The 24,895-nt window shown below is 49.3% G+C and overlaps 1 protein-coding gene across 1 annotated transcript in view; it reads right to left on the bottom strand.

Annotated features, from left to right (window-relative positions):
• The window catches only part of LOC112241372 (metal transporter CNNM4-like), a 50,054-nt gene that overhangs the window by 8,502 nt on the left and 16,657 nt on the right, over positions 1-24,895 (bottom strand). Inside the window, exons 2-5 of the mRNA XM_042302523.1 lie at positions 24,656-24,799; positions 21,473-21,610; positions 20,890-21,059; positions 5,587-5,683 (exon numbers count right to left, since the gene is read on the bottom strand). Coding sequence (XP_042158457.1) covers positions 5,587-5,683; positions 20,890-21,059; positions 21,473-21,610; positions 24,656-24,799 — 549 coding nt within the window. The remainder of the gene's footprint in view (positions 1-5,586; positions 5,684-20,889; positions 21,060-21,472; positions 21,611-24,655; positions 24,800-24,895) is intronic.

Below are 24,895 nucleotides of genomic sequence, written 5' to 3'. Positions count from 1 at the left end.
AGAGAAGAGAAAGGAAGACGGGGAGAGAGAGAGAAGAGAAAAGAAGACGGGGGGAGAGAGAGAGAAGAGAAAGGAAGACGGGGGAGAGAGAGAAGAGAAAGGAAGACGGGGGAGAGAGAGAAGAGAAAGGAAGACGGGGAGAGAGAGAAGAGAAAGGAAGACGGGGAGAGAGAGAAGAGAAAGGAAGACGGGGGAGAGAGAGAGAAGAGAAAGGAAGACGGGGAGAGAGAGAGAAGAGAAAGGAAGACGGGGAGAGAGAGAAGAGAAAGGAAGACGGGGGAGAGAGAGAGAAGAGAAAGGAAGACGGGGAGAGAGAGAGAAGAGAAAGGAAGACGGGGAGAGAGAGAAGAGAAAGGAAGACGGGGAGAGAGAGAGAAGAGAAAGGAAGACGGAGGAGAGAGAAGAGAAAGAAAGACGGGGAGAGAGAGAGAAGAGAAAGGAAGACGGGGGAGAGAGAGAGAAGAGAAAGGAAGACGGGGGAGAGAGAGAAGAGAAAGGAAGACGGGGAGAGAGAGAGAAGAGAAAGGAAGACGGGGGAGAGAGAAGAGAAAGACGGGGAGAGAGAGAGAAGAGAAAGACGGGGAGAGAGAGAGAAGAGAAAGACGGGGGAGAGAGAGAAGAGAAAAGAAGACGTGGAGAGAGAAGAAGAGAAAGAAGACGTGGGAGAGAGAGAAGAGAAAAGAAGACGGGGGGAGAGAGAGAAGAGAAAAGAAGACGGGGAGAGAGAGAGAAGAGAGAAAGACGGGGAGAGAGAGAAGAGAAAGGAAGACGGGGGAGAGAGAGAAGAGAAAGGAAGACGGGGGAGAGAGAGAGAAGAGAAAGGAAGACGGGGGAGAGAGAGAGAAGAGAAAGGAAGACGGGGAGAGAGAGAGAGAAGAGAAAGGAAGACGGGGAGAGAGAGAGAAGAGAAAGGAAGACGGGGGAGAGAGAGAGAAGAGAAAGGAAGACGGGGGAGAGAGAGAGAAGAGAAAGGAAGACGGGGAGAGAGAGAGAGAAGAGAAAGGAAGACGGGGGAGAGAGAGAGAAGAGAAAGGAAGACGGGGGAGAGAGAGAGAAGAGAAAGGAAGACGGGGAGAGAGAGAGAAGAGAAAGGAAGACGGGGAGAGAGAGAGAAGAGAAAGGAAGACGGGGAGAGAGAGAGAGAAGAGAAAGGAAGACGGGGGGAGAGAGAGAGAAGAGAAAGGAAGACGGGGAGAGAGAGAGAAAAGAGAAAGGAAGACGGGGGAAAGAGAGAGAAGAGAAAGGAAGACGGAGGGGAGAGAGAGAAGAGAAAGGAAGACGGGGGGAGAGAGAGAAGAGAAAGGAAGACGGGGGGAGAGAGAAGAGAAAAGACGGGGAGAGAGAGAAGAGAAAGGAAGACGGGGAGAGAGAGAAGAGAAAGGAAGACGGGGAGAGAGAGAAGAGAAAGGAAGACGGGGAGAGAGAGAAGAGAAAGGAAGACGGGGAGAGAGAGAGAAGAGAAAGGAAGACGGGGAGAGAGAGAAGAGAAAGGAAGACGGGGGAGAGAGAGAGAAGAGAAAGGAAGACGGGGGAGAGAGAGAGAAGAGAAAGGAAGACGGGGGAGAGAGAGAAGAAGAGAAAGGAAGACGGGGGAGAGAGAGAGAAGAGAAAGGAAGACGGGGGGAGAGAGAGAGAGAGAAAGGAAGACGGGGGAGAGAGAGAAAGAGAAAGGAAGACGGGGAGAGAGAGAGAAGAGAAAGGAAGACGGGGGAGAGAGAGAGAAGAGAAAGGAAGACGGGGAGAGAGAGAGAAGAGAAAGGAAGACGGGGAGAGAGAGAGAAGAGAAAGGAAGACGGGGAGAGAGAGAGAAGAGAAAGGAAGACGGGGGAGAGAGAGAAAGAGAAAGGAAGACGGGGAAGAGAGAGAGAAGAGAAAGGAAGACGGGGAGAGAGAGAGAAGAGAAAGGAAGACGGGGGAGAGAGAGAAAGAGAAAGGAAGACGGGGGAGAGAGAGAGAAGAGAAAGGAAGATGGGGAGAGAGAGAGAAGAGAAAGAAAGACGGGAGAGAGAGAAGAGAAAGGAAGACGGGGGGAGAGAGAGAAGAGAAAGGAAGACGGGGGAGAGAGAGAAGAGAAAGGAAGACGGGGGGAGAGAGAGAAGAGAAAGAAAGACGGGGGGAGAGAGAGAAGAGAAAGGAAGACGGGGGAGAGAGAGAAGAGAAAGGAAGACGGGGAGAGAGAGAAGAGAAAGACGGGGGGAGAGAGAGAAGAGAAAGAAAGACGGGGAGAGAGAGAAGAGAAAGAAGACGGGAGAGAGAGAAGAGAAAGGAAGACGGGGAGAGAGAGAAGAGAAAGGAAGACGGGGAGAGAGAGAAGAGAAAGGAAGACGGGGAGAGAGAGAGAAGAGAAAGGAAGACGGGGGAAAGAGAGAGAAGAGAAAGGAAGACGGGGGGAGAGAGAGAAGAGAAAGGAAGACGGGGGAGAGAGAGAGAAGAGAAAGGAAGACGGGGGAGAGAGAGAGAAGAGAAAAGAAGACGGGGGGAGAGAGAGAAGAGAAAGGAAGACGGGGGAGAGAGAGAAGAGAAAGGAAGACGGGGGAGAGAGAGAAGAGAAAGGAAGACGGGGGAGAGAGAGAAGAGAAAGGAAGACGGGGGAGAGAGAGAAGAGAAGGAAGACGGAGGGGAGAGAGAGAAGAGAAAGGAAGACGGAGGGGAGAGAGAGAGAAGAGAAAGGAAGACGGGGGAGAGAGAGAAGAGAAAGGAAGACGGGGGGAGAGAGAGAAGAGAAAGGAAGACGGGGGGAGAGAGAGAAGAGAAAGGAAGACGGGGGGAGAGAGAGAAGAGAAAGGAAGACGGGGGAGAGAGAAGAGAAAGAAGACGAGAGAAGAGAAAGGAAGACGGGGGAGAGAGAGAAGAGAAAGGAAGACGGGGAGAGAGAGAAGAGAAAGGAAGACGGGGAGAGAGAGAGAAGAGAAAGGAAGACGGGGGGAGAGAGAGAAGAGAAAGGAAGACGGAGGGGAGAGAGAGAAGAGAAAGGAAGACGGAGGGGAGAGAGAGAAGAGAAAGGAAGACGGAGGGGAGAGAGAGAAGAGAAAGGAAAACGGGGGAGAGAGAGAAGAGAAAGGAAGACGGGGGAGAGAGAGAAGAGAAAGGAAGACGGGGGAGAGAGAGAGAAAAGAAGACGGGAAAGGAAGAAGGGGGGAGAGAGAGAAGAGAAAGGAAGACGGGGAGAGAGAGAAGAGAAAGGAAGACGGGGAGAGAGAGAAGAGAAAGGAAGACGGGGAGAGAGAGAAGAGAAAGGAAGACGGGGAGAGAGAGAAGAGAAAGAAGAAAGGAAAAGGAAGACGGGGAGAGAGAGAAGAGAAAGGAAGACGGGGGAGAGAGAGAAGAGAAAGGAAGACGGGGGAGAGAGAGAGAAGAGAAAGAAAGACGGGGGGAGAGAGAGAGAAGAGAAAGGAAGACGGAGGAGAGAGAAGAGAAAGGAAGACGGAGGGGAGAGAGAGAAGAGAAAGGAAGACGGAGGGGAGAGAGAGAAGAGAAAGGAAGACGGAGGGGAGAGAGAGAAGAGAAAGGAAGACGGGGAGAGAGAGAAGAGAAAGTTAAACGGGGGAGAGAGAAGAGAAAGTTAAACGGGGGAGAGAGAGAAGAGAGAGGAAGACGGGGGAGAGAGAAGAGAGAAAGGAAGACGGGGGAGAGAGAGAGAAGAGAAAGGAAGACGGGGGAGAGAGAGAAGAGAAAGGAAGACGGGGAGAATGAGAAGAGAAAGGAAGACGGGGGAGAGAGAAAGGAAGACGGGGAGAGAGAGAAGAGAAAGGAAGACGGGGGAGAGAGAGAAGAGAAAGACGGGGGAGAGAGAGAAGAGAAAGACAGGGGAGAGAGAGAAGAGAAAGACAGGGGAGAGAGAGAAGAGAAAGACAGGGGAGAGAGAGAAGAGAAAGACAGGGGAGAGAGAAGAAGAGAACAGGGGAGAGAGAGAAGAGAAAGACAGGGGAGAGAGAGAAGAGAAAGACAGGGGAGAGAGAGAAGAGAAAGACAGGGGAGAGAGAGAAGAGAAAGACAGGGGAGAGAGAAGAGAAATACAGGCGAGAGAGAGAAGAGAAAGACAGGGGAGAGAGAGAAGAGAAAGACAGGGGAGAGAGAGAAGAGAAAGACAGGGGAGAGAGAGAAGAGAAAGACAGGGGAGAGAGAAGAGAAATACAGGCGAGAGAGAGAAGAGAGACAGAGAAGAAAGAGAAGAGAAAGGAAGACGGAGGAGAGAGAGAAGAGAAAGACAGAGAGAGAAGAGGACCGTTGTCCTGTAACGGTAATATTTGGGTTTAAATTTAAAAGGCTTTCGACAAGCAGAACCTACTCTGCTAATGTCTGAATGTGTAGTGCCATCTACAGGACTAGTTACACGACTGACAGCATAGAAAGCCTAACTTAATTCCATTTTATGACTCTCAGTACACTGATTATATTGTCAAATCTTTAAGGGAGGCTGCTGGTCATACTGGTATCTGACCACTAGGTGGAAGCAGTGTTTATAAAAAGATCTGGTTTCCGAGATACATTTCTCCCCTATTTCAACAACTCCAGCTCATGTGGGACTAAATACTGCTCTCTGTATCAGGGATTGTGTCACACGTTAGGTTCCGATACTACCCATAGTTAGTATCACAGTTCCAGTGGCAGCATCACCTTCTTGCCAACTAAGCCCTCTCACACACACACACACACACACACATACCACCCTAGTCATAAACACCTTCCCCTCCTCCTTTAAGGGTGACAGTGGTGTGTGTTTCCGTCTACCTGTTTAATACATCATCTGTAGATCACATTTCTGTGTTCTGTTGGATCTCCTATTACACACACACCACAGGGGGCTGGTGGCAGAATGGACTCGTGGTGATGACTGGAGCAGGATCAGTGGTATGGGATCACATGGTTTCCAGGTGTTTGATGCCATTCCATTCGCACAGTTCTGGATATTATTACGAGCCGTCCTCCCCTCAGCAGCCTCCTGTGGGGCTGCATGTGAGCGTGTCATTGTGAGCTTTGCCAACACACACGCCTCATTGTGAGCTTTGCCAACACACACGCCTCATTGTGAGCTTTGCCAACACACACGCCTCATTGTGAGCTTTCCAACACACACGCTTTGTGAGCTTTCCAACACACACGCCTCATTGTGAGCTTTCCAACACACACGCCTCATTGTGAGCTTTGCCAACACACACGCCTCATTGTGAGCTTTGCCAACACACACGCCTCATTGTGAGCTTTGCCAACACACACGCCTCATTGTGAGCTTTCCAACACACACGCCTCATTGTGAGCTTTGCCAACACACACGCCTCATTGTGAGCTGTGGACAGTGCTTGTAGCAGCACTATCTACTCTGGTGTGTTGGAGTTGAACATTTATGGATGTTGGTCAGGGAAGCTGGTGTTTCAGAAATAAAACATAACCCCACTAGAAAAACAGGAAAACTGTCTGACTGAACCAAGTTTATTGTTTGTGTTCCTGCCAGTGTGTATGACAGAGAACGTTGGAGAGACTTTGTGTTTGTCTTTGACAGTTTGTATGTGTGCATTGCTTGTCTTTTGTCTGATCGTATACTGTATACAGTACACTACGTGTGTGTGTGTGTGTGTGTGCTCTCACCCAGTGATGCTGTGCTCAGTGCCATGACTCCATAGTAGGAGAAGGGTCCTGTCTCAAACTTCATGTTCTCATTTCCAGCCTCCACCTCCACTCGGCCCTGAGGAACACACAGTAACGCACACAGTAACGCACACAGTAACGCACACAGTAACGTACACACCCAGTGACCCAAATAAAGATAGGTACCCGCACACTGATGAGTACACCTGTAGTATGTGCAGTAAAACTTCAAGAGCATTCATCAGTGTGCCTGTACCTACCTTCATGTCATACACATGAACACACCCAGAGACATGCAGTGTCTACTGTTTCAGTGGTGTTGTGTGATCACTGATCGACCCACAAAGGCTGGAATCCGAACTCCATTGATATTCCATGCATGATTTACACAGTCAAGTTAAACCTGAGGATCTGATGATAGGATTTCTGCCTGGGATTATGGATTTATGGGGTTATTATAACATGATAATTATAGATGCTTATTATTGTATTTCTACTGCTAGAGTGATGTCTGATCTATCTGCTACGTTTCTTTGAGAGAGCTCTCCAAACAGGGTAAAAGAAAACCCTAGCAATCTCATCAATATTATATCACAGTGCAGGTGTGCATGCTGAGGCTTCAGCGTCTCACACACCCACTCTGAAGGTTTAATGTCAACGCGCCCTGGCTCAACACATCCCACTGAGGGTTTAATGTCAACGTGCCCTGGCTCAACACATCCCACTGAGGGTTTAATGTCAACGTGGCCTGGCTCAACACATCCCACTGAGGGTTTAATGTCAACGTGCCCTGGCTCAACACATCCCACTCTGAAGGTTTAATGTCAACGCGCCCTGGCTCAACACATCCCACTGAGGGTTTAATGTCAACGTGCCCTGGCTCAACACATCCCACTGAGGGTTTAATGTCAACGTGCCCTGGCTCAACACATCCCACTGAGGGTTTAATGTCAACGTGCCCTGGCTCAACACATCCCACTGAGGGTTTAATGTCAACGTGCCCTGGCTCAACACATCCCACTCTGAAGGTTTAATGTCAACGTGCCCTGGCTCAACACATCCCACTGAGGGTTTAATGTCAACGTGCCCTGGCTCAACACATCCCACTGAGGGTTTAATGTCAACGTGCCCTGGCTCAACACATCCCACTGAGGGTTTAATGTCAACGTGCCCTGGCTCAACACATCCCACTGAGGGTTTAATGTCAACGCGCCCTGGCTCAACACATCCCACATCCCACTGAGGGTTTAATGTCAACGCGCCCTGGCTCAACACATCCCACTGAGGGTTTAATGTCAACGTGCCCTGGCTCAACACATCCCACTGAGGGTTTAATGTCAACGTGCCCTGGCTCAACACATCCCACTGAGGGTTTAATGTCAACGTGCCCTGGCTCAACACATCCCACTGAGGGTTTAATGTCAACGTGCCCTGGCTCAACACATCCCACTGAGGGTTTAATGTCAACGTGCCCTGGCTCAACCCACATCCCACTGAGGGTTTCCCACTCTGAATGTCATGTGCCCTGGCTCAACACATCCCACTCCCACTCTGAAGGTTGAATGTCAACGTGCCCTGGCTCAACACATCCCACTCTGAAGGTTGAATGTCAACGTGCCCCTGGCTCCCACTCTGAAGGTTGACATCCCACACATCCCACTCTGAAGGTTTAATGTCAACGTGCCCTGGCTCAACACATCCCACTCCGAAGGTTGAATGTCAACGTGCCCTGGCTCAACACATCCCACTCTGAAGGTTGAATGTCAACGTGCCCTGGCTCAACACATCCCACTCTGAAGGTTGAATGTCAACGTGCCCTGGCTCAACACATCCCACTCTGAAGGTTGAATGTCAACGTGCCCTGGCTCAACACATCCCAATCAGGGTTCATTTTGGCAGCTATTCCTTTTAGTCTTTAAATACCTTTTAGTCTTAGTCACATTTTAGTCATTTCATCCTTCGTTAGTTTTAGTTATTATCAGTCGACTAAAACTCTGGACAATTTTAGTCTAGTTTTAGTCAAAGACATTTTAGTCACATAAAATCTGTGCATTTTTTTCTCTTAAATAATGAATATAGGCCTCTAACCTCAACCTCTAACTTCCATCATGTTCACATTCAGAAGGTCTTGTCCAACGTGGCTTCGTATAAATTAGCTGGCAACATTGATATTGTGGCAGATTGTAACCAATTCCAGCTACAATTAACCACATAGGCTATAAAGCCTTGGTTACAGGTTAAATCATTAACAATTCAGATTTTCTTCCCATCATACCTGTTGGGGGGGGTAAAGCATTTCCAAAAATCCCAGAAGTATTACTTTACTCCTAGTATAGCTATCGTTTTCCCCTTGGGAAAAAAGCGTTGAGAGAGGCAACACAGATGAATAACAGATGGGTGAATGGAGCTTCTGGTGTGATGAAAGCAAACATCTCCTCCACGACAGAAGGAGAGGAGGAAACATTGTTTCTAGTTGAGGTTAGTTACAAGTGAAGGGTCCTGGCTTCGCATCAGTTCCAAGGATTGAGGAGTGACTGAAGTGACCTCCTGGGAGGTGTGCAGGAGAGCCAGGCAGAACAGTGACCTCCTGGGAGCTGTGCAGGAGAGCCAGGCAGAACAGTGACCTCCTGGGAGCTGTGCAGGAGAGCCAGGCAGAACAGTGACTTCCTGGGAGGTGTGCAGGAGAGCCAGGCAGAACAGTGACTTCCTGGGAGGTGTGCAGGAGAGCCAGGCAGAACAGTGACCTCCTGGGAGCTGTGCAGGAGAGCCAGGCAGAACAGTGACCTCCTGGGAGCTGTGCAGGAGAGCCAGGCAGAACAGTGACCTCCTGGGAGCTGTGCAGGAGAGCCAGGCAGAACAGCTCAATCAGACCGCGCAACTAAAACAAGTCAATTCTGCCAACGAGAGGATTGCATGAAATGAAAAGGGAGCTTCATGTCAAATTAACTGTCTATTAGTCTCATATGGTATTCTCCCCTCGTCACATTTTCATTGACTAAAATGAAAAGTAATTTGTAATGGGTGTCATATTTTCCAAGGGCATCTCATCTTGTTTTTGTCATTGTTTTAGTCTGGAAAAATAGGTTGTACAGTGATCCCAATGACCTCCTGGAGATGACCCCCCCACACACACCTTCCTGAATGGTGGTAGCAGAGCAGCTGTGCTCATGTTGCTGTCAGTGGAGCTGTAGTGTCACCTTGTGTGTCAACAACAGAGTATCACACACACAGGGGAAGGGGTTCTGAGGGCAAAGCCTAGGTAAGTCTGTGTTGATGTATTGTCTGAGTGGATTGTGGTGGCTATGGTATGTACACTTGTAGCACTTTGACCTTGCTCAGAAAAGAGATCCAAACCTCCCACACTGACACGCGTCATGAAGTGACTGATGGGAAAACCAAGAGTCGTTTAAGACTCATCGCCCTGATCTCTGCCCCAGGGTGATCTGGGTAATCGCCCCAGCGAAACAGCAGGCAGCAGGGGGGAGGGTGTGAGGGGGATTTGTAACCTTTGCCTGACTGCCACTAAGGGAGAAGTAATCCAGCCTGTGATTTAGTGATGTGCTCTGTGGGGCAGTGTGTATGTGTCTGTGGGGCAGTGTGTATGTGTCTGTGGGGCGGTGTGTATGTGTCTGTGGGGCGGTGTGTATGTGTCTGTGGGGCAGTGTGTATGTGTCTGTGGGGCAGTGTGTATGTGTCTGTGGGGCAGTGTGTATGTGTCTGTGGGGCAGTGTGTATGTGTCTGTGGGGCAGTGTGTATGTGTCTGTGGGGCAGTGTGTATGTGTCTGTGGGGCAGTGTCTGTGGGGCAGTGTGTGTATGTGCTCTGTGGGGCAGTGTGTATGTGCTCTGTGGGGCAGTGTGTATGTGTCTGTGGGGCAGTGTGTATGTGTCTGTGGGGCAGTGTGTATGTGTCTGTGGGGCAGTGTGTATGTGTCTGTGGGGCTGTGGGGTGGGGCAGTGTGTATGTGTCTGTGGGGCAGTGTGTATGTGTCTGTGGGGCAGTGTGTATGCGTCTGTGGGGCAGTGTGTATGCGTCTGTGGGGCAGTGTGTATGCGTCTGTGGGGCAGTGTGTATGTGTCTGTGGGGCAGTGTGTATGTGTCTGTGGGGCAGTGTGTATGGGTGGGGCAGTGTGTATGTGTCTGTGGGGCAGTGTGTATGTGTCTGTGGGGCAGTGTGTATGTGTCTGTGGGGCAGTGTGTATGTGTCTGTGGGGCAGTGTGTATGCGTCTGTGGGGCAGTGTGTATGTGTCTGTGGGGCAGTGTGTATGTGTCTGTGGGGCAGTGTGTATGTGTCTGTGGGGCAGTGTGTATGTGTCTGTGGGTTTGGCGTACACAGAAGGCGTTATGGGTCTGCACTCAGAGTGGAGTAATGTCTTAATGAGAATGACACTAAAGTGACTGTGTGTAGCTGTGAGCCTCTCCCTCTTTCTCTGCGTGTAGCTGTGAGCCTCGCCCTCTTTCTCTGCGTGTAGCGGTGAGCCTCTCCCTCTTTCTCTGCGTGTAGCGGTGAGCCTCTCCCTCTTTCTCTGCGTGTAGCTGTGAGCCTCTCCCTCTTTCTCTGCGTGTAGCTGTGATCCTCTCCCTCTTTCTCTGCGTGTAGCTGTGAGCCTCTCCCTCTTTCTCTGCGTGTAGCTGTGAGCCTCTCCCTCTTTCTCTGCGTGTAGCTGTGAGCCTCTCCCTCTTTCTCTGCGTGTAGCTGTGAGCCTCTCCCTGCGTGTAGCTGTGTGTAGCTGTGAGCCTCTCCCTCTTTCTCTGCGTGTAGCTGTGAGCCTCTCCCTCTTTCTCTTCCCTCTGTGTAGCTGTGAGCCTCGCCCTCTTTCTCTGCGTGTAGCTGTGAGGTGAGCCTCTCCCTCTTGTCTCTGCGTGTAGCAGTGAGCCTCTCCCTCTTTCTCTGCGTGTAGCTGTGAGCCTCTCCCTCTGCGTGTAGCTGTGAGCCTCTCCCTCTGCGTTCCCTCTTTCTCTGCGTGTAGCTGTGAGCCTCTCCCTCTTTCTCTGCGTGTAGCTGTGAGCCTCTCCCTCTTTCTCTGCGTGTAGCTGTGAGCCTCTCCCTCTTTCTGTGTGTAGCTGTGAGCCTCTCCCTCTTTCTCTGCGTGTAGCTGTGAGCCTCTCCCTCTTTCTCTTCTCTATGTGTGTGCTGTGAGCCTCGCCCTCTTTCTCTGCGTGTAAAGGTGAGCCTCTCCCTCTTTCTCTGTATGTGCAGTGAGCCTCTCCCTCTTTCTCTGCGTGTAGCTGTGAACCTTTCCCTCTTTCTCTGCGTGTAGCTGTGATCCTCTCCCTCTGCGTGTAGCTGTGAGCCTCTCCTCTGCGTGTAGCTGTGAGCCTCTCCCTCTGCGTGTAGCTGTGAGCCTCTCCCTCTGCGTGTAGCTGTGAGCCTCTCCCTCTGCGTGTGCTGTGAGCCTCTCCCTCTGCGTGTAGCTGTGAGCCTCTCCCTCTGTGTGTGCTGTGAGCCTCTCCGTCTCTGTGTGTGTGTCAGTGTGAGCGTCTGCGTGTAGCTGTGAGCCTCTCCCTCTGCGTGTAGCTGTGAGCCTCTCCCTCTGCGTGTGCTGTGAGCCTCTCCCTCTGCGTGTAGCTGTGAGCCTCTCCCTCTGCGTGTAGCTGTGAGCCTCTCCCTCTGCAGTGTAGCTGTGAGCCTCTCCCGTCTGCGTGTAGCTGTGAGCCTCTCCCTCTGCGTGTAGCTGTGAGCCTCTCCCTCTGCGTGTAGCTGTGAGCCTCTCCCTCTGCGTGTAGCTGTGAGCCTCTCCCTCTGCGTGTAGCTGTGAGCCTCTCCCTCTGCGTGTAGCTGTGAGCCTCTCCCTCTGCGTGTAGCTGTGAGCCTCTCCCTCTGCGTGTGAGCGCTGTGAGCCTCTCCCTCTGCGTGTAGCTGTGAGCCTCTCTCCCTCTGCGTGTAGCTGTGAGCCTCTCCTCTCTGTGTGTGTCGTGTGAGCTGTGAGCCTCTCCCTCTGCGTGTAGCTGTGAGCCTCTCCCTCTGCGTGTAGCTGTGAGCCTCTCCTCTGCGTGTAGCTGTGAGCCTCTCCCTCTGCGTGTAGCTGTGAGCCTCTCCCTCTGCGTGTAGCTGTGAGCCTCTCCCTCTGCGTGTAGCTGTGAGCCTCTCCCTCTGCGTGTAGCTGTGAGCCTCTCCCTCTGCGTGTAGCTGTGAGCCTCTCCCTCTGCGTGTAGCTGTGAGCCTCTCCCTCTGCGTGTAGCTGTGAGCCTCTCCCTCTGCGTGTAGCTGTGAGCCTCTCCCTCTGCGTGTAGCTGTGAGCCTCTCCCTCTGCGTGTAGCTGTGAGCCTCTCCCTCTGCGTGTAGCTGTGAGCCTCTCCCTCTGCGTGTAGCTGTGAGCTGTGAGCCTCTCCCTCTGCGTGTAGCTGTGAGCCTCTCCCTCTGCGTGTAGCTGTGAGCCTCTCCCTCTGCGTGTAGCTGTGAGCCTCTCCCTCTGCGTGTAGCTGTGAGCCTCTCCCTCTGCGTGTAGCTGTGAGCCTCTCCCTCTGCGTGTAGCTGTGAGCCTCTCCCTGCGTGCTGTGCCTCTCCCTCTGCGTGTAGCTGTGAGCCTCTCCGTGTAGCTGTGAGCCTCTGCGTGTAGCTGTGAGCCTCTCCCTCTGCGTGTAGCTGTGAGCCTCTCCCTCTGCGTGTAGCTGTGAGCCTCTCCCTCTGCGTGTAGCTGTGAGCCTCTCCCTCTGCGTGTAGCTGTGAGCCTCTCCCTCTGCGTGTAGCTGTGAGCCTCTCCCTCTGCGTGTAGCTGTGAGCCTCTCCCTCTGCGTGTAGCTGTGAGCCTCTCCCTGTGAGCCTGCGTGTAGCTGTGAGCCTCTCCCTCTGCGTGTAGCTGTGAGCCTCTCCCTCTGCGTGTAGCTGTGAGCCTCTCCCTCTGCGTGTAGCTGTGAGCCTCTCCCTCTGCGTGTAGCTGTGAGCCTCTCCCTCTCCCCTCCAAGTCTCACTGTGTGCTTCATTTCTAATCCCCTCCTCTCTCTGTCAGTATGAGACTCCCTCTCTCTCTCTGTGTGTGTGTAAGTGTGAGCATCTCCCAGTCTCTCTGTGTGTGTGTCAGTGTGAGCGTCTCCCCCTCTCTCTCTGTGTGTGTCAGTGTGAGCGTCTCCCCCTCTCTCTGTGTGTGTGTCAGTGTGAGCGTCTCCCCCTCTCTCTGTGTGTGTCAGTGTGAGCATCTCCCCCTCTCTCTGTGTGTGTCAGTGTGAGCGTCTCCCCGTCTCTCTCTGTGTGTCAGTGTGAGCGTCTCCCCCCTCTCTGTGTGTGTCTCCCCCTCTCTCTCTGTCAGTGAGCGTCTCCCTCTCTCTGTGTGTCAGTGTGAGTCTCCCCTCTGTGTGTGTCAGTGTGAGTCTCCCCCTCTGTGTGTGTGTCAGTGTGAGCTTCTCCCTCTCTCAGTGTGTCAGTGTGAGCGTCTCCCCCTCTCTCTGTGTGTCAGTGTGAGCGTCTCCCCCTCTCTCTGTGTGTCAGTGTGAGCGTCTCCCCCTCTCTCTGTGGTGTCAGTGTGAGCGTCTCCCCCTCTCTCTCGGTGTCAGTGTGAGCGTCTCCCCTCTCTCTGTGTGTGTCAGTGTGAGCGTCTCCCCCTCTCTCTCTGTGTGTGTCAGTGTGAGCGTCTCCCCCTCTCTCTGTGTGTGTCAGTGTGAGCGTCTCCCCTCTCTGTGTGTGTCAGTGTGAGCGTCTCCCCCTCTCTGTGTGTGTGTCAGTGTGAGCGTCTCCCTCTCTGTGTGTGTCAGTGTGAGCGTCTCTCTCTCTCGCTGTGTGTCAGTGTGAGCGTCTCCCCCTCTCTCTCTCAGTGTGAGCGTCTGTGTGTCAGTGTGAGCGTCTCCCCTCTCTCTGTGTGTGTCAGTGTGAGCGTCTCCCCCTCTCTCTGTGTGTGTCAGTGTGAGCGTCTCCCTCTCTCTCTGTGTGTGTCAGTGTGAGCGTCTCCCTCTCTCTGTGTGTCAGTGTCTCCCTCTCTGTGTGTCAGTGTGAGCCTCCTCTCTCGCTGTGTGTCAGTGTGAGCGTCTCCCTCTCTCTCTCTGTGTGTGTCAGTGTGAGCGTCTCCCTCTCTCTCTGTGTGTGTCAGTGTGAGCGTCTCCCTCTCTCTCTCTGTGTGTCAGTGTGAGCGTCTCCCTCTCTCTGTGTGTCAGTGTGAGCGTCTCCCTCTCTGTGTGTGTCAGTGTGAGCGTCTCTCTCTCTGTGTGTGTCAGTGTGAGTCTCTCCCTCTCTCTGTGTGTCAGTGTGAGCGTCTCCCTCTCTCTGTGTGTCAGTGTGAGCGTCTCCCTCTCTGTGTGTGTCAGTGTGAGCGTCTCCCTCTCTCTCTGTGTGTGTCAGTGTGAGCCTCCCCTCTCTCTGTGTGTCAGTGTGAGCGTCTCCCCTCTCTCTGTGTGTCAGTGTGAGCGTCTCCCCCTCTCTCTGTCAGTGTGTCAGTGTGAGCGTCTCCCCCTCTCTCTGTGTCAGTGTGAGCGTCAGTGTGAGCGTCTCCCTCTCTCTCTGTGTGTCAGTGTGAGCGTCTCCCCCTCTCTCTGTGTGTCAGTGTGAGCGTCTCCCTCTCTGTGTGTGTCAGTGTGAGCGTCTCTCTCTCTGTGTGTGTCAGTGTGAGCGTCTCCCTCTCTCTGTGTGTCAGTGTGAGCGTCTCCCCTCTCTCTGTGTGTCAGTGAGCGTCTCCCCTCTCTCTGTGTGTGTCAGTGTGAGCGTCTCCCTCTCTCTGTGTGTGTCAGTGTGAGCGTCTCCCTCTCTCTCTGTGTGTCAGTGTGAGCGTCTCTCTCTCTCTCTCTCTCTGTGTGTCAGTGTGAGCCTCTCCCCTCTCTCTGTGTGTCAGTGTGAGCTCTCCCCTCTCTCTCTGTGTGTGAGCGTCTCCCCTCTCTCTGTGTGTGTCAGTGTGAGCGTCTCTCTCTGTGTGTGTCAGTGTGAGCGTCTCCCTCTCTCTGTGTGTCAGTGTGAGTGTCTCCCCTCTCTCTCTGTCAGTGTGAGCGTCTCCCTCTCTGTGTGTGTCAGTGTGAGCGTCTCCCTCTCTGTGTGTGTGTGAGTGTGTGTCAGTGTCTCCCTCTCTCTGTGTGTCAGTGTGAGCGTCTCCCTCTCTCTCTCTCTGTGTGTCAGTGTGAGCGTCTCCCCCTCACATTTACATAAGTATTCAGACCCTTTACTCAGTACTTTGTTGAAGCACCTTTGGCTGCGATGACAGCCTTGCGTCTTCTTGGGTACAGCTCACACGCTAAAAACTTGGTACACCAGTATTTGGGGAGTTTCTCTCATTCTTCTCTGCAGATCCTCTCAAGCTCTGTGAAGTTGGTTGGGGAGCGTTGCTACACAGCTATTATCAGGTCTCTCCAGAGATGTTAGATCAGGTTAAAGTCTGGGCCAATCAAGGACATTGAGACTTGTCCTGAAGTCACTCCTGCGTTGTCTTGGCTGTGTGCTTAGGGTCGTTGTCCTGTTGGAAGATGAACATTCACCCCAGTCTGAAGTCCTGAGCGCTCTGGAGCAGGTTTTCATCAAGGATCTCTCTGTACTTTGCTCCGTTCATCTTTCCCTCAATCCTGACTAGTCTCCCAGTCCCAGCCACTGAATAACATCCCCACAGCATGATGCTGCCACCACCATGCTACACTGTAGGGTTGTTGCCAGGTTACCTCTAGATGTGACGCTTGTCACACCAGCCAAAGAGTTCAATCTTGGTTTCATCAGACCAGATAATCTTGTTTCTCATGGTCTAAGAGCCCTTTACGTGCCTTTTGGCAAACTCCAAACAGGCTGTCATGTGCCTTTTAGTGAAGAGTGGCTTCCATCTGGCCACTCTACCATAAAGGCCTGTTTGGTGGAGTGCTGCGGAGATCAAATCAAAGTTTATTTGTCACGTGCGCTGAATACAACAGGTGTAGTAGACCTTACAGTGAAATGCTTACTTACAGGCTCTAACCGATAGTGCAAAAAAGGTATTAGGTGAACAATAGGTAAGTGAAGAAATAAAACAACAGTAAAAAGACAGGCTATAAACAGTTGCGAGGCTATAAAAGTAGTGAGGCTACATACAGACACCGGTTAGTCAGGCTGATTGAGGTAGTATGTACATGTTGATATGGTAAAGTGACTATGCATATGATGAGCAGAGAGTAGCAGTAGAGTAAAAGAGGGGTTGGTGGGTGGCAGGACACAATGCAGATAGCCCGGTTGGTCGGCCCAATTGACGTAGTATGTACACAAATGTATAGTTAAAGTGACGATGCATATATGATAAACAGAGAGTAGCAGCAGCATAAAAAGAGGGGTTGTGCAAATAGTCCAGGTAGCCATTTGATTACCTGTTCAGGAGTCTTATGGCTTGGGGGTAAAAACTGTTGAGAAGCCTTTATGTCCTAGACTTGGCACTCCGGCACCGCTTGCCATGCGGTAGTAGAGAGAACAGTCTATGACTTGGGTGGCTGGGGTCTTTGACATTTTTTAGGGCCTTCCTCTGACACCGCCTGGTGTAGAGGTCCTGGATGGTAGGCAGCTTAGCCCCAGTGATGTACTGGGCCGTACGCGCTACCCGCTGAAGTGCCTTGTGGTCAGAGGCCGAGCAACTGCCGTACCAGACAGTGACGCTCTCGATGTTGCAGCTGTAGAACCTTTTGAAGATTTCAGGACCCATGAAAAATCTTTTTAGTTTCCTGAGGGGGAATAGGCTTTGTCGTGCCCTCTTCACGACTGTCTTGGTGTGTTTGGACCATTCTAGTTTGTTGTTGATGTGGACACCAAGGAACTTGAAGCACTCAACCTGCTCCACTACAGCCCCATCGATGAGAATGGGGGCGTGCTCGGTCCTCCTTTTCTTATAGTCCACAAACATCTCCTTAATCTTGGTTACATTGAGGGACAGGTTGTTATCCTGGCACCACCTGGCTAGGTCTCTGACCTCCTCCCTATAGGCTGTCTTGTCGTTGTCGGTGATCAGGCCTACCACTGTTGTGTCGTCTGCAAACTTAATGATGGTGTTGGAGTCGTGCCTGGCCATGGAATCGTGGGTGAACAGGGAGTAAAGGAGGGGGCTTGGCACGCACCCCCGGGGAGCTCCAGTGTTGAGGATCAGCGTGGCAGATGTGTTGCTACCTACCCTCACTACCTGGGGAAGGCCCGTCAGGAAGTCCAGGATCCAGTTGCAGAGGGAGGTGTTTAGTCCCAGGATCCTTAGCTTAGTGATGAGCTTTGAGGGTACTATGGTGTTGAACGCTGAGCTGGAGTCAATGAATAGCACTCACACACTAGTTCCTTCTGTTCAGGTGGGAAGGGGCAGTGTGGAGTGCAATAGAGATGGCGTCATCTGTGGGTCTGTTTGGGCGGTATGCAAATTGGAGCGGGTCTAGGGTTTCTGGGATTATGGTGCTGATGTGAGCCATTACCAACCTTTCAAAGCACTTCATGGCTACGGATGTGAGTGCTACGGGTCTGTAGTCATTTAGGCAGGTTTCCTTTGTGTTCTTGGGCACAGGGACTATGGTGGTCAGCTTGAAACATGTTGGTATTACAGACTCAATCAGGGACATGTTAAAAATGTCAGTGAAGACACCTGCCAGTTGGTCAGCACATGCCCAGAGCACACGTCCTGGTAATCCGTCTGGCCTCGCAGCCTTGTGAATGTTGACCTGTTTAAAGAACTTACTCACGTCTGCTACGGAGAGCGTGATCACAGTCATCCAGAACAGCTGATGCTCTCATGCATGCCTCAGTGTTGCTTGCCTCGAAGTGAGCATAGAAGTGATTTAGCTCATCTGGTAGGCTCGTGTCACTGCGCAGCTCGCGGCTGTGCTTCCCTTTGTAGTCAGTAATAGTTTGCAAGCCCTGCCACATAAGACGAGCGCCAGAGCCGGTGTAGTATGATTCAATCTTAGCCCTGTATTGACGCTTTGCCTGTTTAATGGTCATCGCAGGGCATAGCAGGATTTCTTGTAAACTTCCGGGTTTGAGTCCCGCACCTTGAAAGCGGCAGCTCTACCCTTTAGCTCAGTGCGGATGTTGCCTGATGTTGCCTGGCTTCTGGTTGGGGTATGTACGTATAGTCACTGTGGGGACGACGTCCTCGATGCACTTATTGATAAAGCCAGGGACTGATGTGGTGTTTCCTCAATGCCATCGGAAGAATCCCGGAACATGTTCCAGTCTGTGATAGCAAAGCAGTCCTGTAGTTTAGCATCTGCTTCATCTGACCACTTTTTTATAGACTGAGTAAATGATACTTCCTGCTTTAATTGTAGCTTGTTAGCAGGAATCAGGAGGATAGAGTTGTGGTCGGATTTACCAAATGGAGGGCTCTACAGACAATTCCTTTCGACCTCATGGCTTGGTTTTTGCTCTGACATGCACTGTCAACTGTGGGACCTTATATAGACAGGTGTGTGTCTTTCAAAATCATGTCCAATCAATTGAATTTACCACAGGTGTACTCCAATGAAGTTGTAGAAACATCTCAAGGATGATCAATGGAAACAGGATGTACTTAAGCTCAATTTCAAGTCTCATAGTAAAGGGTCTGAATACTTAGGTAAATAAGATACTTATTTTTCTTATTTTTAATACATTTGCAAACATTTATAAAAAGCTGTTTTCGCTTTGTCATTACAGTGAATGTGAAATGGTCAAGGGGTCTGAATACTTTCCAAATGCACTTTTTATGCAGGGTCAGATCCAGGGTCAGTAGCTACATACTGGGTCAGATCCAGGGTCAGTAGCTAGAATACAGGGTCAGATCCAGGGTCAGTAGCTACATTCTGGGTCAGATCCAGGGTCAGTAGCTAAATACTGGGTCAGATCCAGGGTCAGTAGCTACAGTGCCTTGCGAAAGTATTCGGCCCCCTTGAACTTTGCGACCTTTTGCCACATTTCAGGCTTCAAACATAAAGATATAAAACTGTATTTTTTTGTGAAGAATCAACAACAAGTGGGAAACAATCATGAAGTGGAACGACATTTATTGGATATTTCAAACTTTTTTAACAAATCAAAAACTGAAAAATTGGGCGTGCAAAATTATTCAGCCCCCTTAAGTTAATACTTTGTAGCGCCACCTTTTGCTGCGATTACAGCTGTAAGTCGCTTGGGGTATGTCTCTATCAGTTTTGCACATCGAGACACTGACATTTTTTCCCATTCCTCCTTGCAAAACAGCTCGAGCTCAGTGAGGTTGGATGGAGAGCATTTGTGAACAGCAGTTTTCAGTTCTTTCCACAGATTCTCGATTGGATTCAGGTCTGGACTTTGACTTGGCCATTCTAACACCTGGATATGTTTATTTTTGAACCATTCCATTGTAGATTTTGCTTTATGTTTTGGATCATTGTCTTGTTGGAAGACAAATCTCCGTCCCAGTCTCAGGTCTTTTGCAGACTCCATCAGGTTTTCTTCCAGAATGGTCCTGTATTTGGCTCCATCCATCTTCCCATCAATTTTAACCATCTTCCCTGTCCCTGCTGAAGAAAAGCAGGCCCAAACCATGATGCTGCCACCACCATGTTTGACAGTGGGGATGGTGTGTTCAGGGTGATGAGCTGTGTTGCTTTTACGCCAAACATAACGTTTTGCATTGTTGCCAAAAAGTTCAATTTTGGTTTCATCTGACCAGAGCACCTTCTTCCACATGTTTGGTGTGTCTCCCAGGTGGCTTGTGGCAAACTTTAAACAACACTTTTTATGGATATCTTTAAGAAATGGCTTTCTTCTTGCCACTCTTCCATAAAGGCCAGATTTGTGCAATATATGACTGATTGTTGTCCTATGGACAGAGTGCTCCTTGGGATGTTTAAAGCTTGGGAAATCTTTTTGTATCCAAATCCGGCTTTAAACTTCTTCACAACAGTATCTCGAACCTGCCTGGTCTGTTCCTTGTTCTTCATGATGCTCTCTGCGCTTTTAACGGACCTCTGAGACTATCACAGTGCAGGTGCATTTATACGGAGACTTGATTACACACAGGTGGATTGTATTTATCATCATTAGTCATTTAGGTCAACATTGGATCATTCAGAGATCCTCACTGAACTTCTGGAGAGAGTTTGCTGCACTGAAAGTAAAGGGGCTGAATAATTTTGCACGCCCAATTTTTCAGTTTTGGATTTGTTAAAAAAGTTTGAAATATCCAATAAATGTCGTTCCACTTCATGATTGTGTCCCACTTGTTGTTGATTCTTCACAAAAAAATACAGTTATATCTTTATGTTTGAAGCCTGAAATGTGGCAAAAGGTCGCAAAGTTCAAGGGGGCCGAATACTTTCGCAAGGCACTGTATAATAGAGGGTCAGATCCAGGGTCAGTAGCTACATACTGGGTCAGATCCAGGGTCAGCAGCTATAATAGAGGGTCAGATTCAGGGTCAGTAGCTCCATACGGGGTCAGATCCAGGATCAGTACCTACATACGTGGTTAGATCCAGGGTCAGTACCTACATAAGGGGGCAGATCCATGGTAAGGAGCTACATACGGGGTCAGATCCAGGGTAAGGAGCTACATACGGGGTCAGATCCTGGGTCAGTATTCATACGAGGTCAGATCCATGGTCAGTAGCTACATACGGGGTCAGATACAGGGTCAGTAGCTACATACTGGGTCAGATCCAGTGTCAGTCGCTACATACTGGGTCAGATCCAGGGTCAGTAGCTACACATTGGGTCAGATCCAGGGTCAGTAGCTATAATACAGGGTCAGATACAGCGTCAGTAGCTATAATACAGGGTCAGATCCAGCGTCAGTTGCTACATACGGGGTCAGATCCAGGGTCAGTAGCTATAATAGAGGGTCAGATCCAGGGAGCTACATACGGGGTCAGATCCAGGGTCAGTAGCTACATACGGGGTCAGATCCAGGGTCAGTAGCTACATACGGGGTCAGATCCAGGGTCAGGAGCTACATACCGTGTCAGATCCAGGATCAGTAGCTACATACCGTGTCAGATCCAATACTCGCTCTCTTCGACCCATTCTGTCTCCTCTCCTTCCTTTACCTTTCCACCTGACTCTAGTCACGTCCTCTCTACTCAGCGTCAGTAGCTATAGGGTCTCCCCCTTCCTTGTTCCCCTCTTCTCCCTTTCTCTCCCCTTCCCCCCTCAGTCTCTCCTTACATAGTAGGGATCAATTAGTGAAGGGCAGGCCTGCCCCCCAGCAAGCTTCACATGAAGTCATCTGACACACCCACCCATATACACTGTGCTCAAGTGCTGTACACTTAAAGAGCTAAAGCCAATAGCCTGAGTCACACCACAGGAATCAAACTGTTGACCTTAATCCAGTCTGTGTGTGTTTAAAGCTGTGAGTGAGCCGTCTAGCTGGAAGATGAGGATAGATATTGCATTGGTGTTGAAGTTTTTACATGTTGGACTACGTGTGTGCATGTACTGTGTACCTGCAGAATGAGTATGAAGAAGTCGACAGGTTTGCCTCTCTGGTAGATGTAGTGCAGAGCAGAGCGCTTGTCGCTGTCGTTGAACTTGATCTCCTGGATGACGTCAGGGTGCCTCAGAATCCTCAGTAATACCTTCTCAGTGACCTGACTGGGACTGAACAGAATCACCTCTGTTGGGGGGAGAGACAGACCCAGAAATCACTTACAGATTGTACCATCAATTCAGACAAATCAGTCACACTAAGTAGAACTGTAGAACACATGAACAGTATGCAGTTACAGACTGTAAGACTTGTTATGAGGATGTATGACCCATTTAGGATGTCTAATCATCTCAACATCATCCTGACTAAACACCAACAATTCTGTTGATATATAGAGATGACTTTTTTTAATGACATTATAAAGTCTCAAATGCTTATAACAAGTTAACGCGTGTAACCTTCAAGTGTAACAAATCTCCACTGAAATGCCATGACATCTGGTTGACCTGTGTTAACTTCTTAACTATAATACCATGGTATGGTAATATAATACAAGTGTTTACTACTAGCTACTTCCTGTCAGGTGATAGTCAACTCACCTGTAGCCAGGAAGCGATGAGCAGCCAGCATCAGTTGAGGAGAGATCTTCACCCTGCACTCGTTCTCTGTGTGCTTAAAGGCAGAGAAGTCACGCATTCTCTTGTTAGGGTCCACCTTCTTTCTGTTCCTATTGTCAGCTGGAGAGTAGAGAAAGAGGAGAGAGAGGAGAGAGAGTAGAGAGAAAAAGAGTAGAGAGAGAGAAAAAGAAAGAGGAGAGAGAGAGAGAAAAAGAGTAGAGAGAGAAAGAGTAAAGAGAGGAGAGAGAAGAGAGAAAGAAAGAGGAGAGAGGAGAGAAAGAAAGTAGAGAAAGAAATTAGAGAGGGAAAGTAGAGAGAGAAAGAAAGGAGAGAGAGGAGAGAGAAAGAAAGTAGAGAAAGAAATTAGAGAGGGAAAGTAGAGAGAGAAAGAAAGAGGAGAGAGGAGAGAAAGAAAGAGGAGAGAGAAATAAAGAGTAGGAGAGAGAGAGAGTAGAGAGAGTAGAGAGAGAAAGAATAGAGAGAGTAGAGAAAGAGTAGGAGAGAGTAGAGAGAGTAGAGAGAGAGAAAGAATAGAGAGAGAGTAGAGAGAGTAGGAGAGAGTAGAGAGAGAGAAAGAATAGAGAGAGAGTAGAGAGAGAGTAGAGTAGAGAGAGAAAAAGAGTAGAGAGAGAAAGAGTAGAGAAAGAGTAGAGAGAGAAAGAGTAGAGAGAGAGAGGAGAGAGAGAGAAAGAGTAGAGAGAGAGAAAGAGGAGAGAGAGAGAGAAAGAGTAGAGAAAGAGTAGAGAGAAAGTAGAGAGAGAACAGAGAGAGGAGAGAGAAAGAGTAGAGAGGAGAGAGAGAGAGAGAGAGAAAGAGTAAAGAGAGAGGAAAAGATAAGAGAGAGAAAGAAAGAGGAGAGAGTAGAGAGAAAGAGTAAAGAGAGGAGAGAGAAAGAGTAGAGAAAGAAAGGAGAGAGAGTAGAGAGAGAAAGAGTAGAGAGAGAGAAGAGAAAGAAAGAGGAGAGAGAAGAGAAAGAAAGGAGAGAAAGGAGGAGAGAGGAGAGAAAGTAGAGAGAGAGTAGAGAGAGAAAGAGTAGAGAGAGAAAGAGTAGAGAGAGAAAGAGTAGAGAGAAAAAGATGGGAGAGAAGAGAGAGAAAGAGTAGAGAGAGAGAAGAGAAAGAAAGAGGAGAGAGAAGAGAAAGAAAGGAGAGAAAGGAGGAGAGAGGAGAGAAAGTAGAGAGAGAGTAGAGAGAGAAAGAGGAGAGAGAGGAGAGAGAGTAGAGAGAAAAAGAGTAGAGAGAGAGAAAAAGAAAGAGGAGAGAGAGAGAGAAAAAGAGTAGAGAGAGAAAGAGTAAAGAGAGGAGAGAGAAGAGAGAAAGAAAGAGGAGAGAGGAGAGAAAGAAAGAAAGAGGAGAGAAAGAAAGTAGAGAAAGAAATTAGAGAGGGAAAGTAGAGAGAGAAAGAAAGGAGAGAGAGGAGAGAGAAAGAAAGTAGAGAAAGAAATTAGAGAGGGAAAGTAGAGAGAGAAAGAAAGAGGAGAGAGGAGAGAAAGAAAGAGGAGAGAGAAATAAAGAGTAGGAGAGAGAGAGAGTAGAGAGAGTAGAGAGAGAGAAAGAATAGAGAGAGTAGAGAAAGAGTAGGAGAGAGTAGAGAGAGTAGAGAGAGAGAAAGAATAGAGAGAGAGTAGAGAGAGTAGGAGAGAGTAGAGAGAGAGAAAGAATAGAGAGAGAGTAGAGAGAGAGTAGAGTAGAGAGAGAAAAAGAGTAGAGAGAGAAAGAGTAGAGAGAGAAAGAGTAGAGAGAGAGAGAAAGAGTAGAGAGAGAGAAAGAGGAGAGAGAGAAAGAGTAGAGAGAGAGAAAGAGGAGAGAGAGAGAGAAAGAGTAGAGAAAGAGTAGAGAGAAAGTAGAGAGAGAACAGAGAGAGGAGAGAGAGAGTAGAGAGAGAAAGAGTAAAGAGAGAGGAAAAGATAAGAGAGAGAAAGAAAGAGGAGAGAGTAGAGAGAAAGAGTAAAGAGAGGAGAGAGAAAGAGTAGAGAGAAAGGAGAGAGAGTAGAGAGAGAAAGAGTAGAGAGAGAGAAGAGAAAGAAAGAGGAGAGAGAAGAGAAAGAAAGGAGAGAAAGGAGGAGAGAGGAGAGAAAGTAGAGAGAGAGTAGAGAGAGAAAGAGTAGAGAGAGAAAGAGTAGAGAGAGAAAGAGTAGAGAGAAAAAGAGGGGAGAGAAGAGAGAAAGAGAGAGTAGAGAAAGAGTAGAGAGAAAGAGTAGAGAGTAGAGAGAAAGAGAGAGAAAGAGAGAAAGAGAGAGAAGAGAAAGAAAGAGGAGAGAAAGAAAGAGTAGAGAAAGAAAGAGTAGAGAGAAAGAAAGAAAGAGTAGAGGAGAAAGAGTAAAGAGAGAAAGAGTAGAGAAAAAGAGTAGAGAGAAGAGAGAGAAAGAAAGAAAGAGTAGAGGAGAAAGAGTAAAGAGAGAAAGAGTAGAGAAAAAGAGTAGAGAGGGGAAGAGTAGAGAAAGAGGAGAGAGAGAGAGAGGGGAAGAGTAAGAGAGAAAGTAGAGAGTAGAGAGAAAGAGTAGAGAGAGAAAATAGAGAGAGAGTAGAGAGAGAGTAGAGAAAGAGTAGAGAGAGAGAGGGGAAGAGTAGAGAGAGAGAGGGGAAGAGTAGAGAGAGAGTAGAGAGAGAGTAGAGAGAGAAAGTAGAGAGAGGAGAGAGAAAGAGAGTAGAGAGAGAAAATAGGAAGAGAGGATAGAGGGAAAATGACAACAGCCATGTTTACCAAGAGTGAATTCACTATCTACAAAGAACATTTTTTAGGAGGATGGGAGCTTCGTTCTCTTGATGTATTTTTCTGTTGACAATCCTGAAATGAGATGGGACACAGTGATAGAGGGGAGATGACAGTATGAAATTGGTGGAGGGGTTGGCATTGCCTCTGTTTCAATACAACACAACTCCTCCTGAAGAGCAGGTAGGTAGGGTTTTGCTCCAGCCCTACACTTGAACGCACGATTCAGTTAGACAAGGTCCTGTGGAGAAGCTGCTTCTTGAAATCAGATGTGTTAGAACAGGGTTGGAAACAAATCCTGCAGGAGGGTTGTTCTCCTGGAGTAGTGTTAATCAATTGCCATTCATAATTTAACTCATTACACTCCAGTTCACTACAGAATAAGTAAATTGACTCTGGACTGATCCATTGTCAATCTGTAGTTTAAATCAGGGTTAGTTGATGTCGACTCACTGTAAAGGTCGGACTCGTCCAGTATCTCTGATTTGATGATCTCCTCGATGACATCCTCCAAGGTGACCAATCCCAGCACCTCGTAGAAGGGATCCCCCTCCCCCTCGCTGTTCACTTTCTGAACGATGGCCAGGTGAGATTTACCTGGAAGGGTGAACACCAGAGAGTCAAGGCCAGAACCCACAATACAAAGAAGCAGAAAATACCCAGACCCAGTGTTTCCCAGTGAGACTGTGACGA

The sequence above is a fragment of the Oncorhynchus tshawytscha genome, linkage group LG20, assembly GCF_018296145.1.
Source record: "Oncorhynchus tshawytscha isolate Ot180627B linkage group LG20, Otsh_v2.0, whole genome shotgun sequence".
NCBI classification, from domain to species: domain Eukaryota; kingdom Metazoa; phylum Chordata; class Actinopteri; order Salmoniformes; family Salmonidae; genus Oncorhynchus; species Oncorhynchus tshawytscha.
This window is presented reverse-complemented; position numbering and strand designations above follow the sequence as displayed.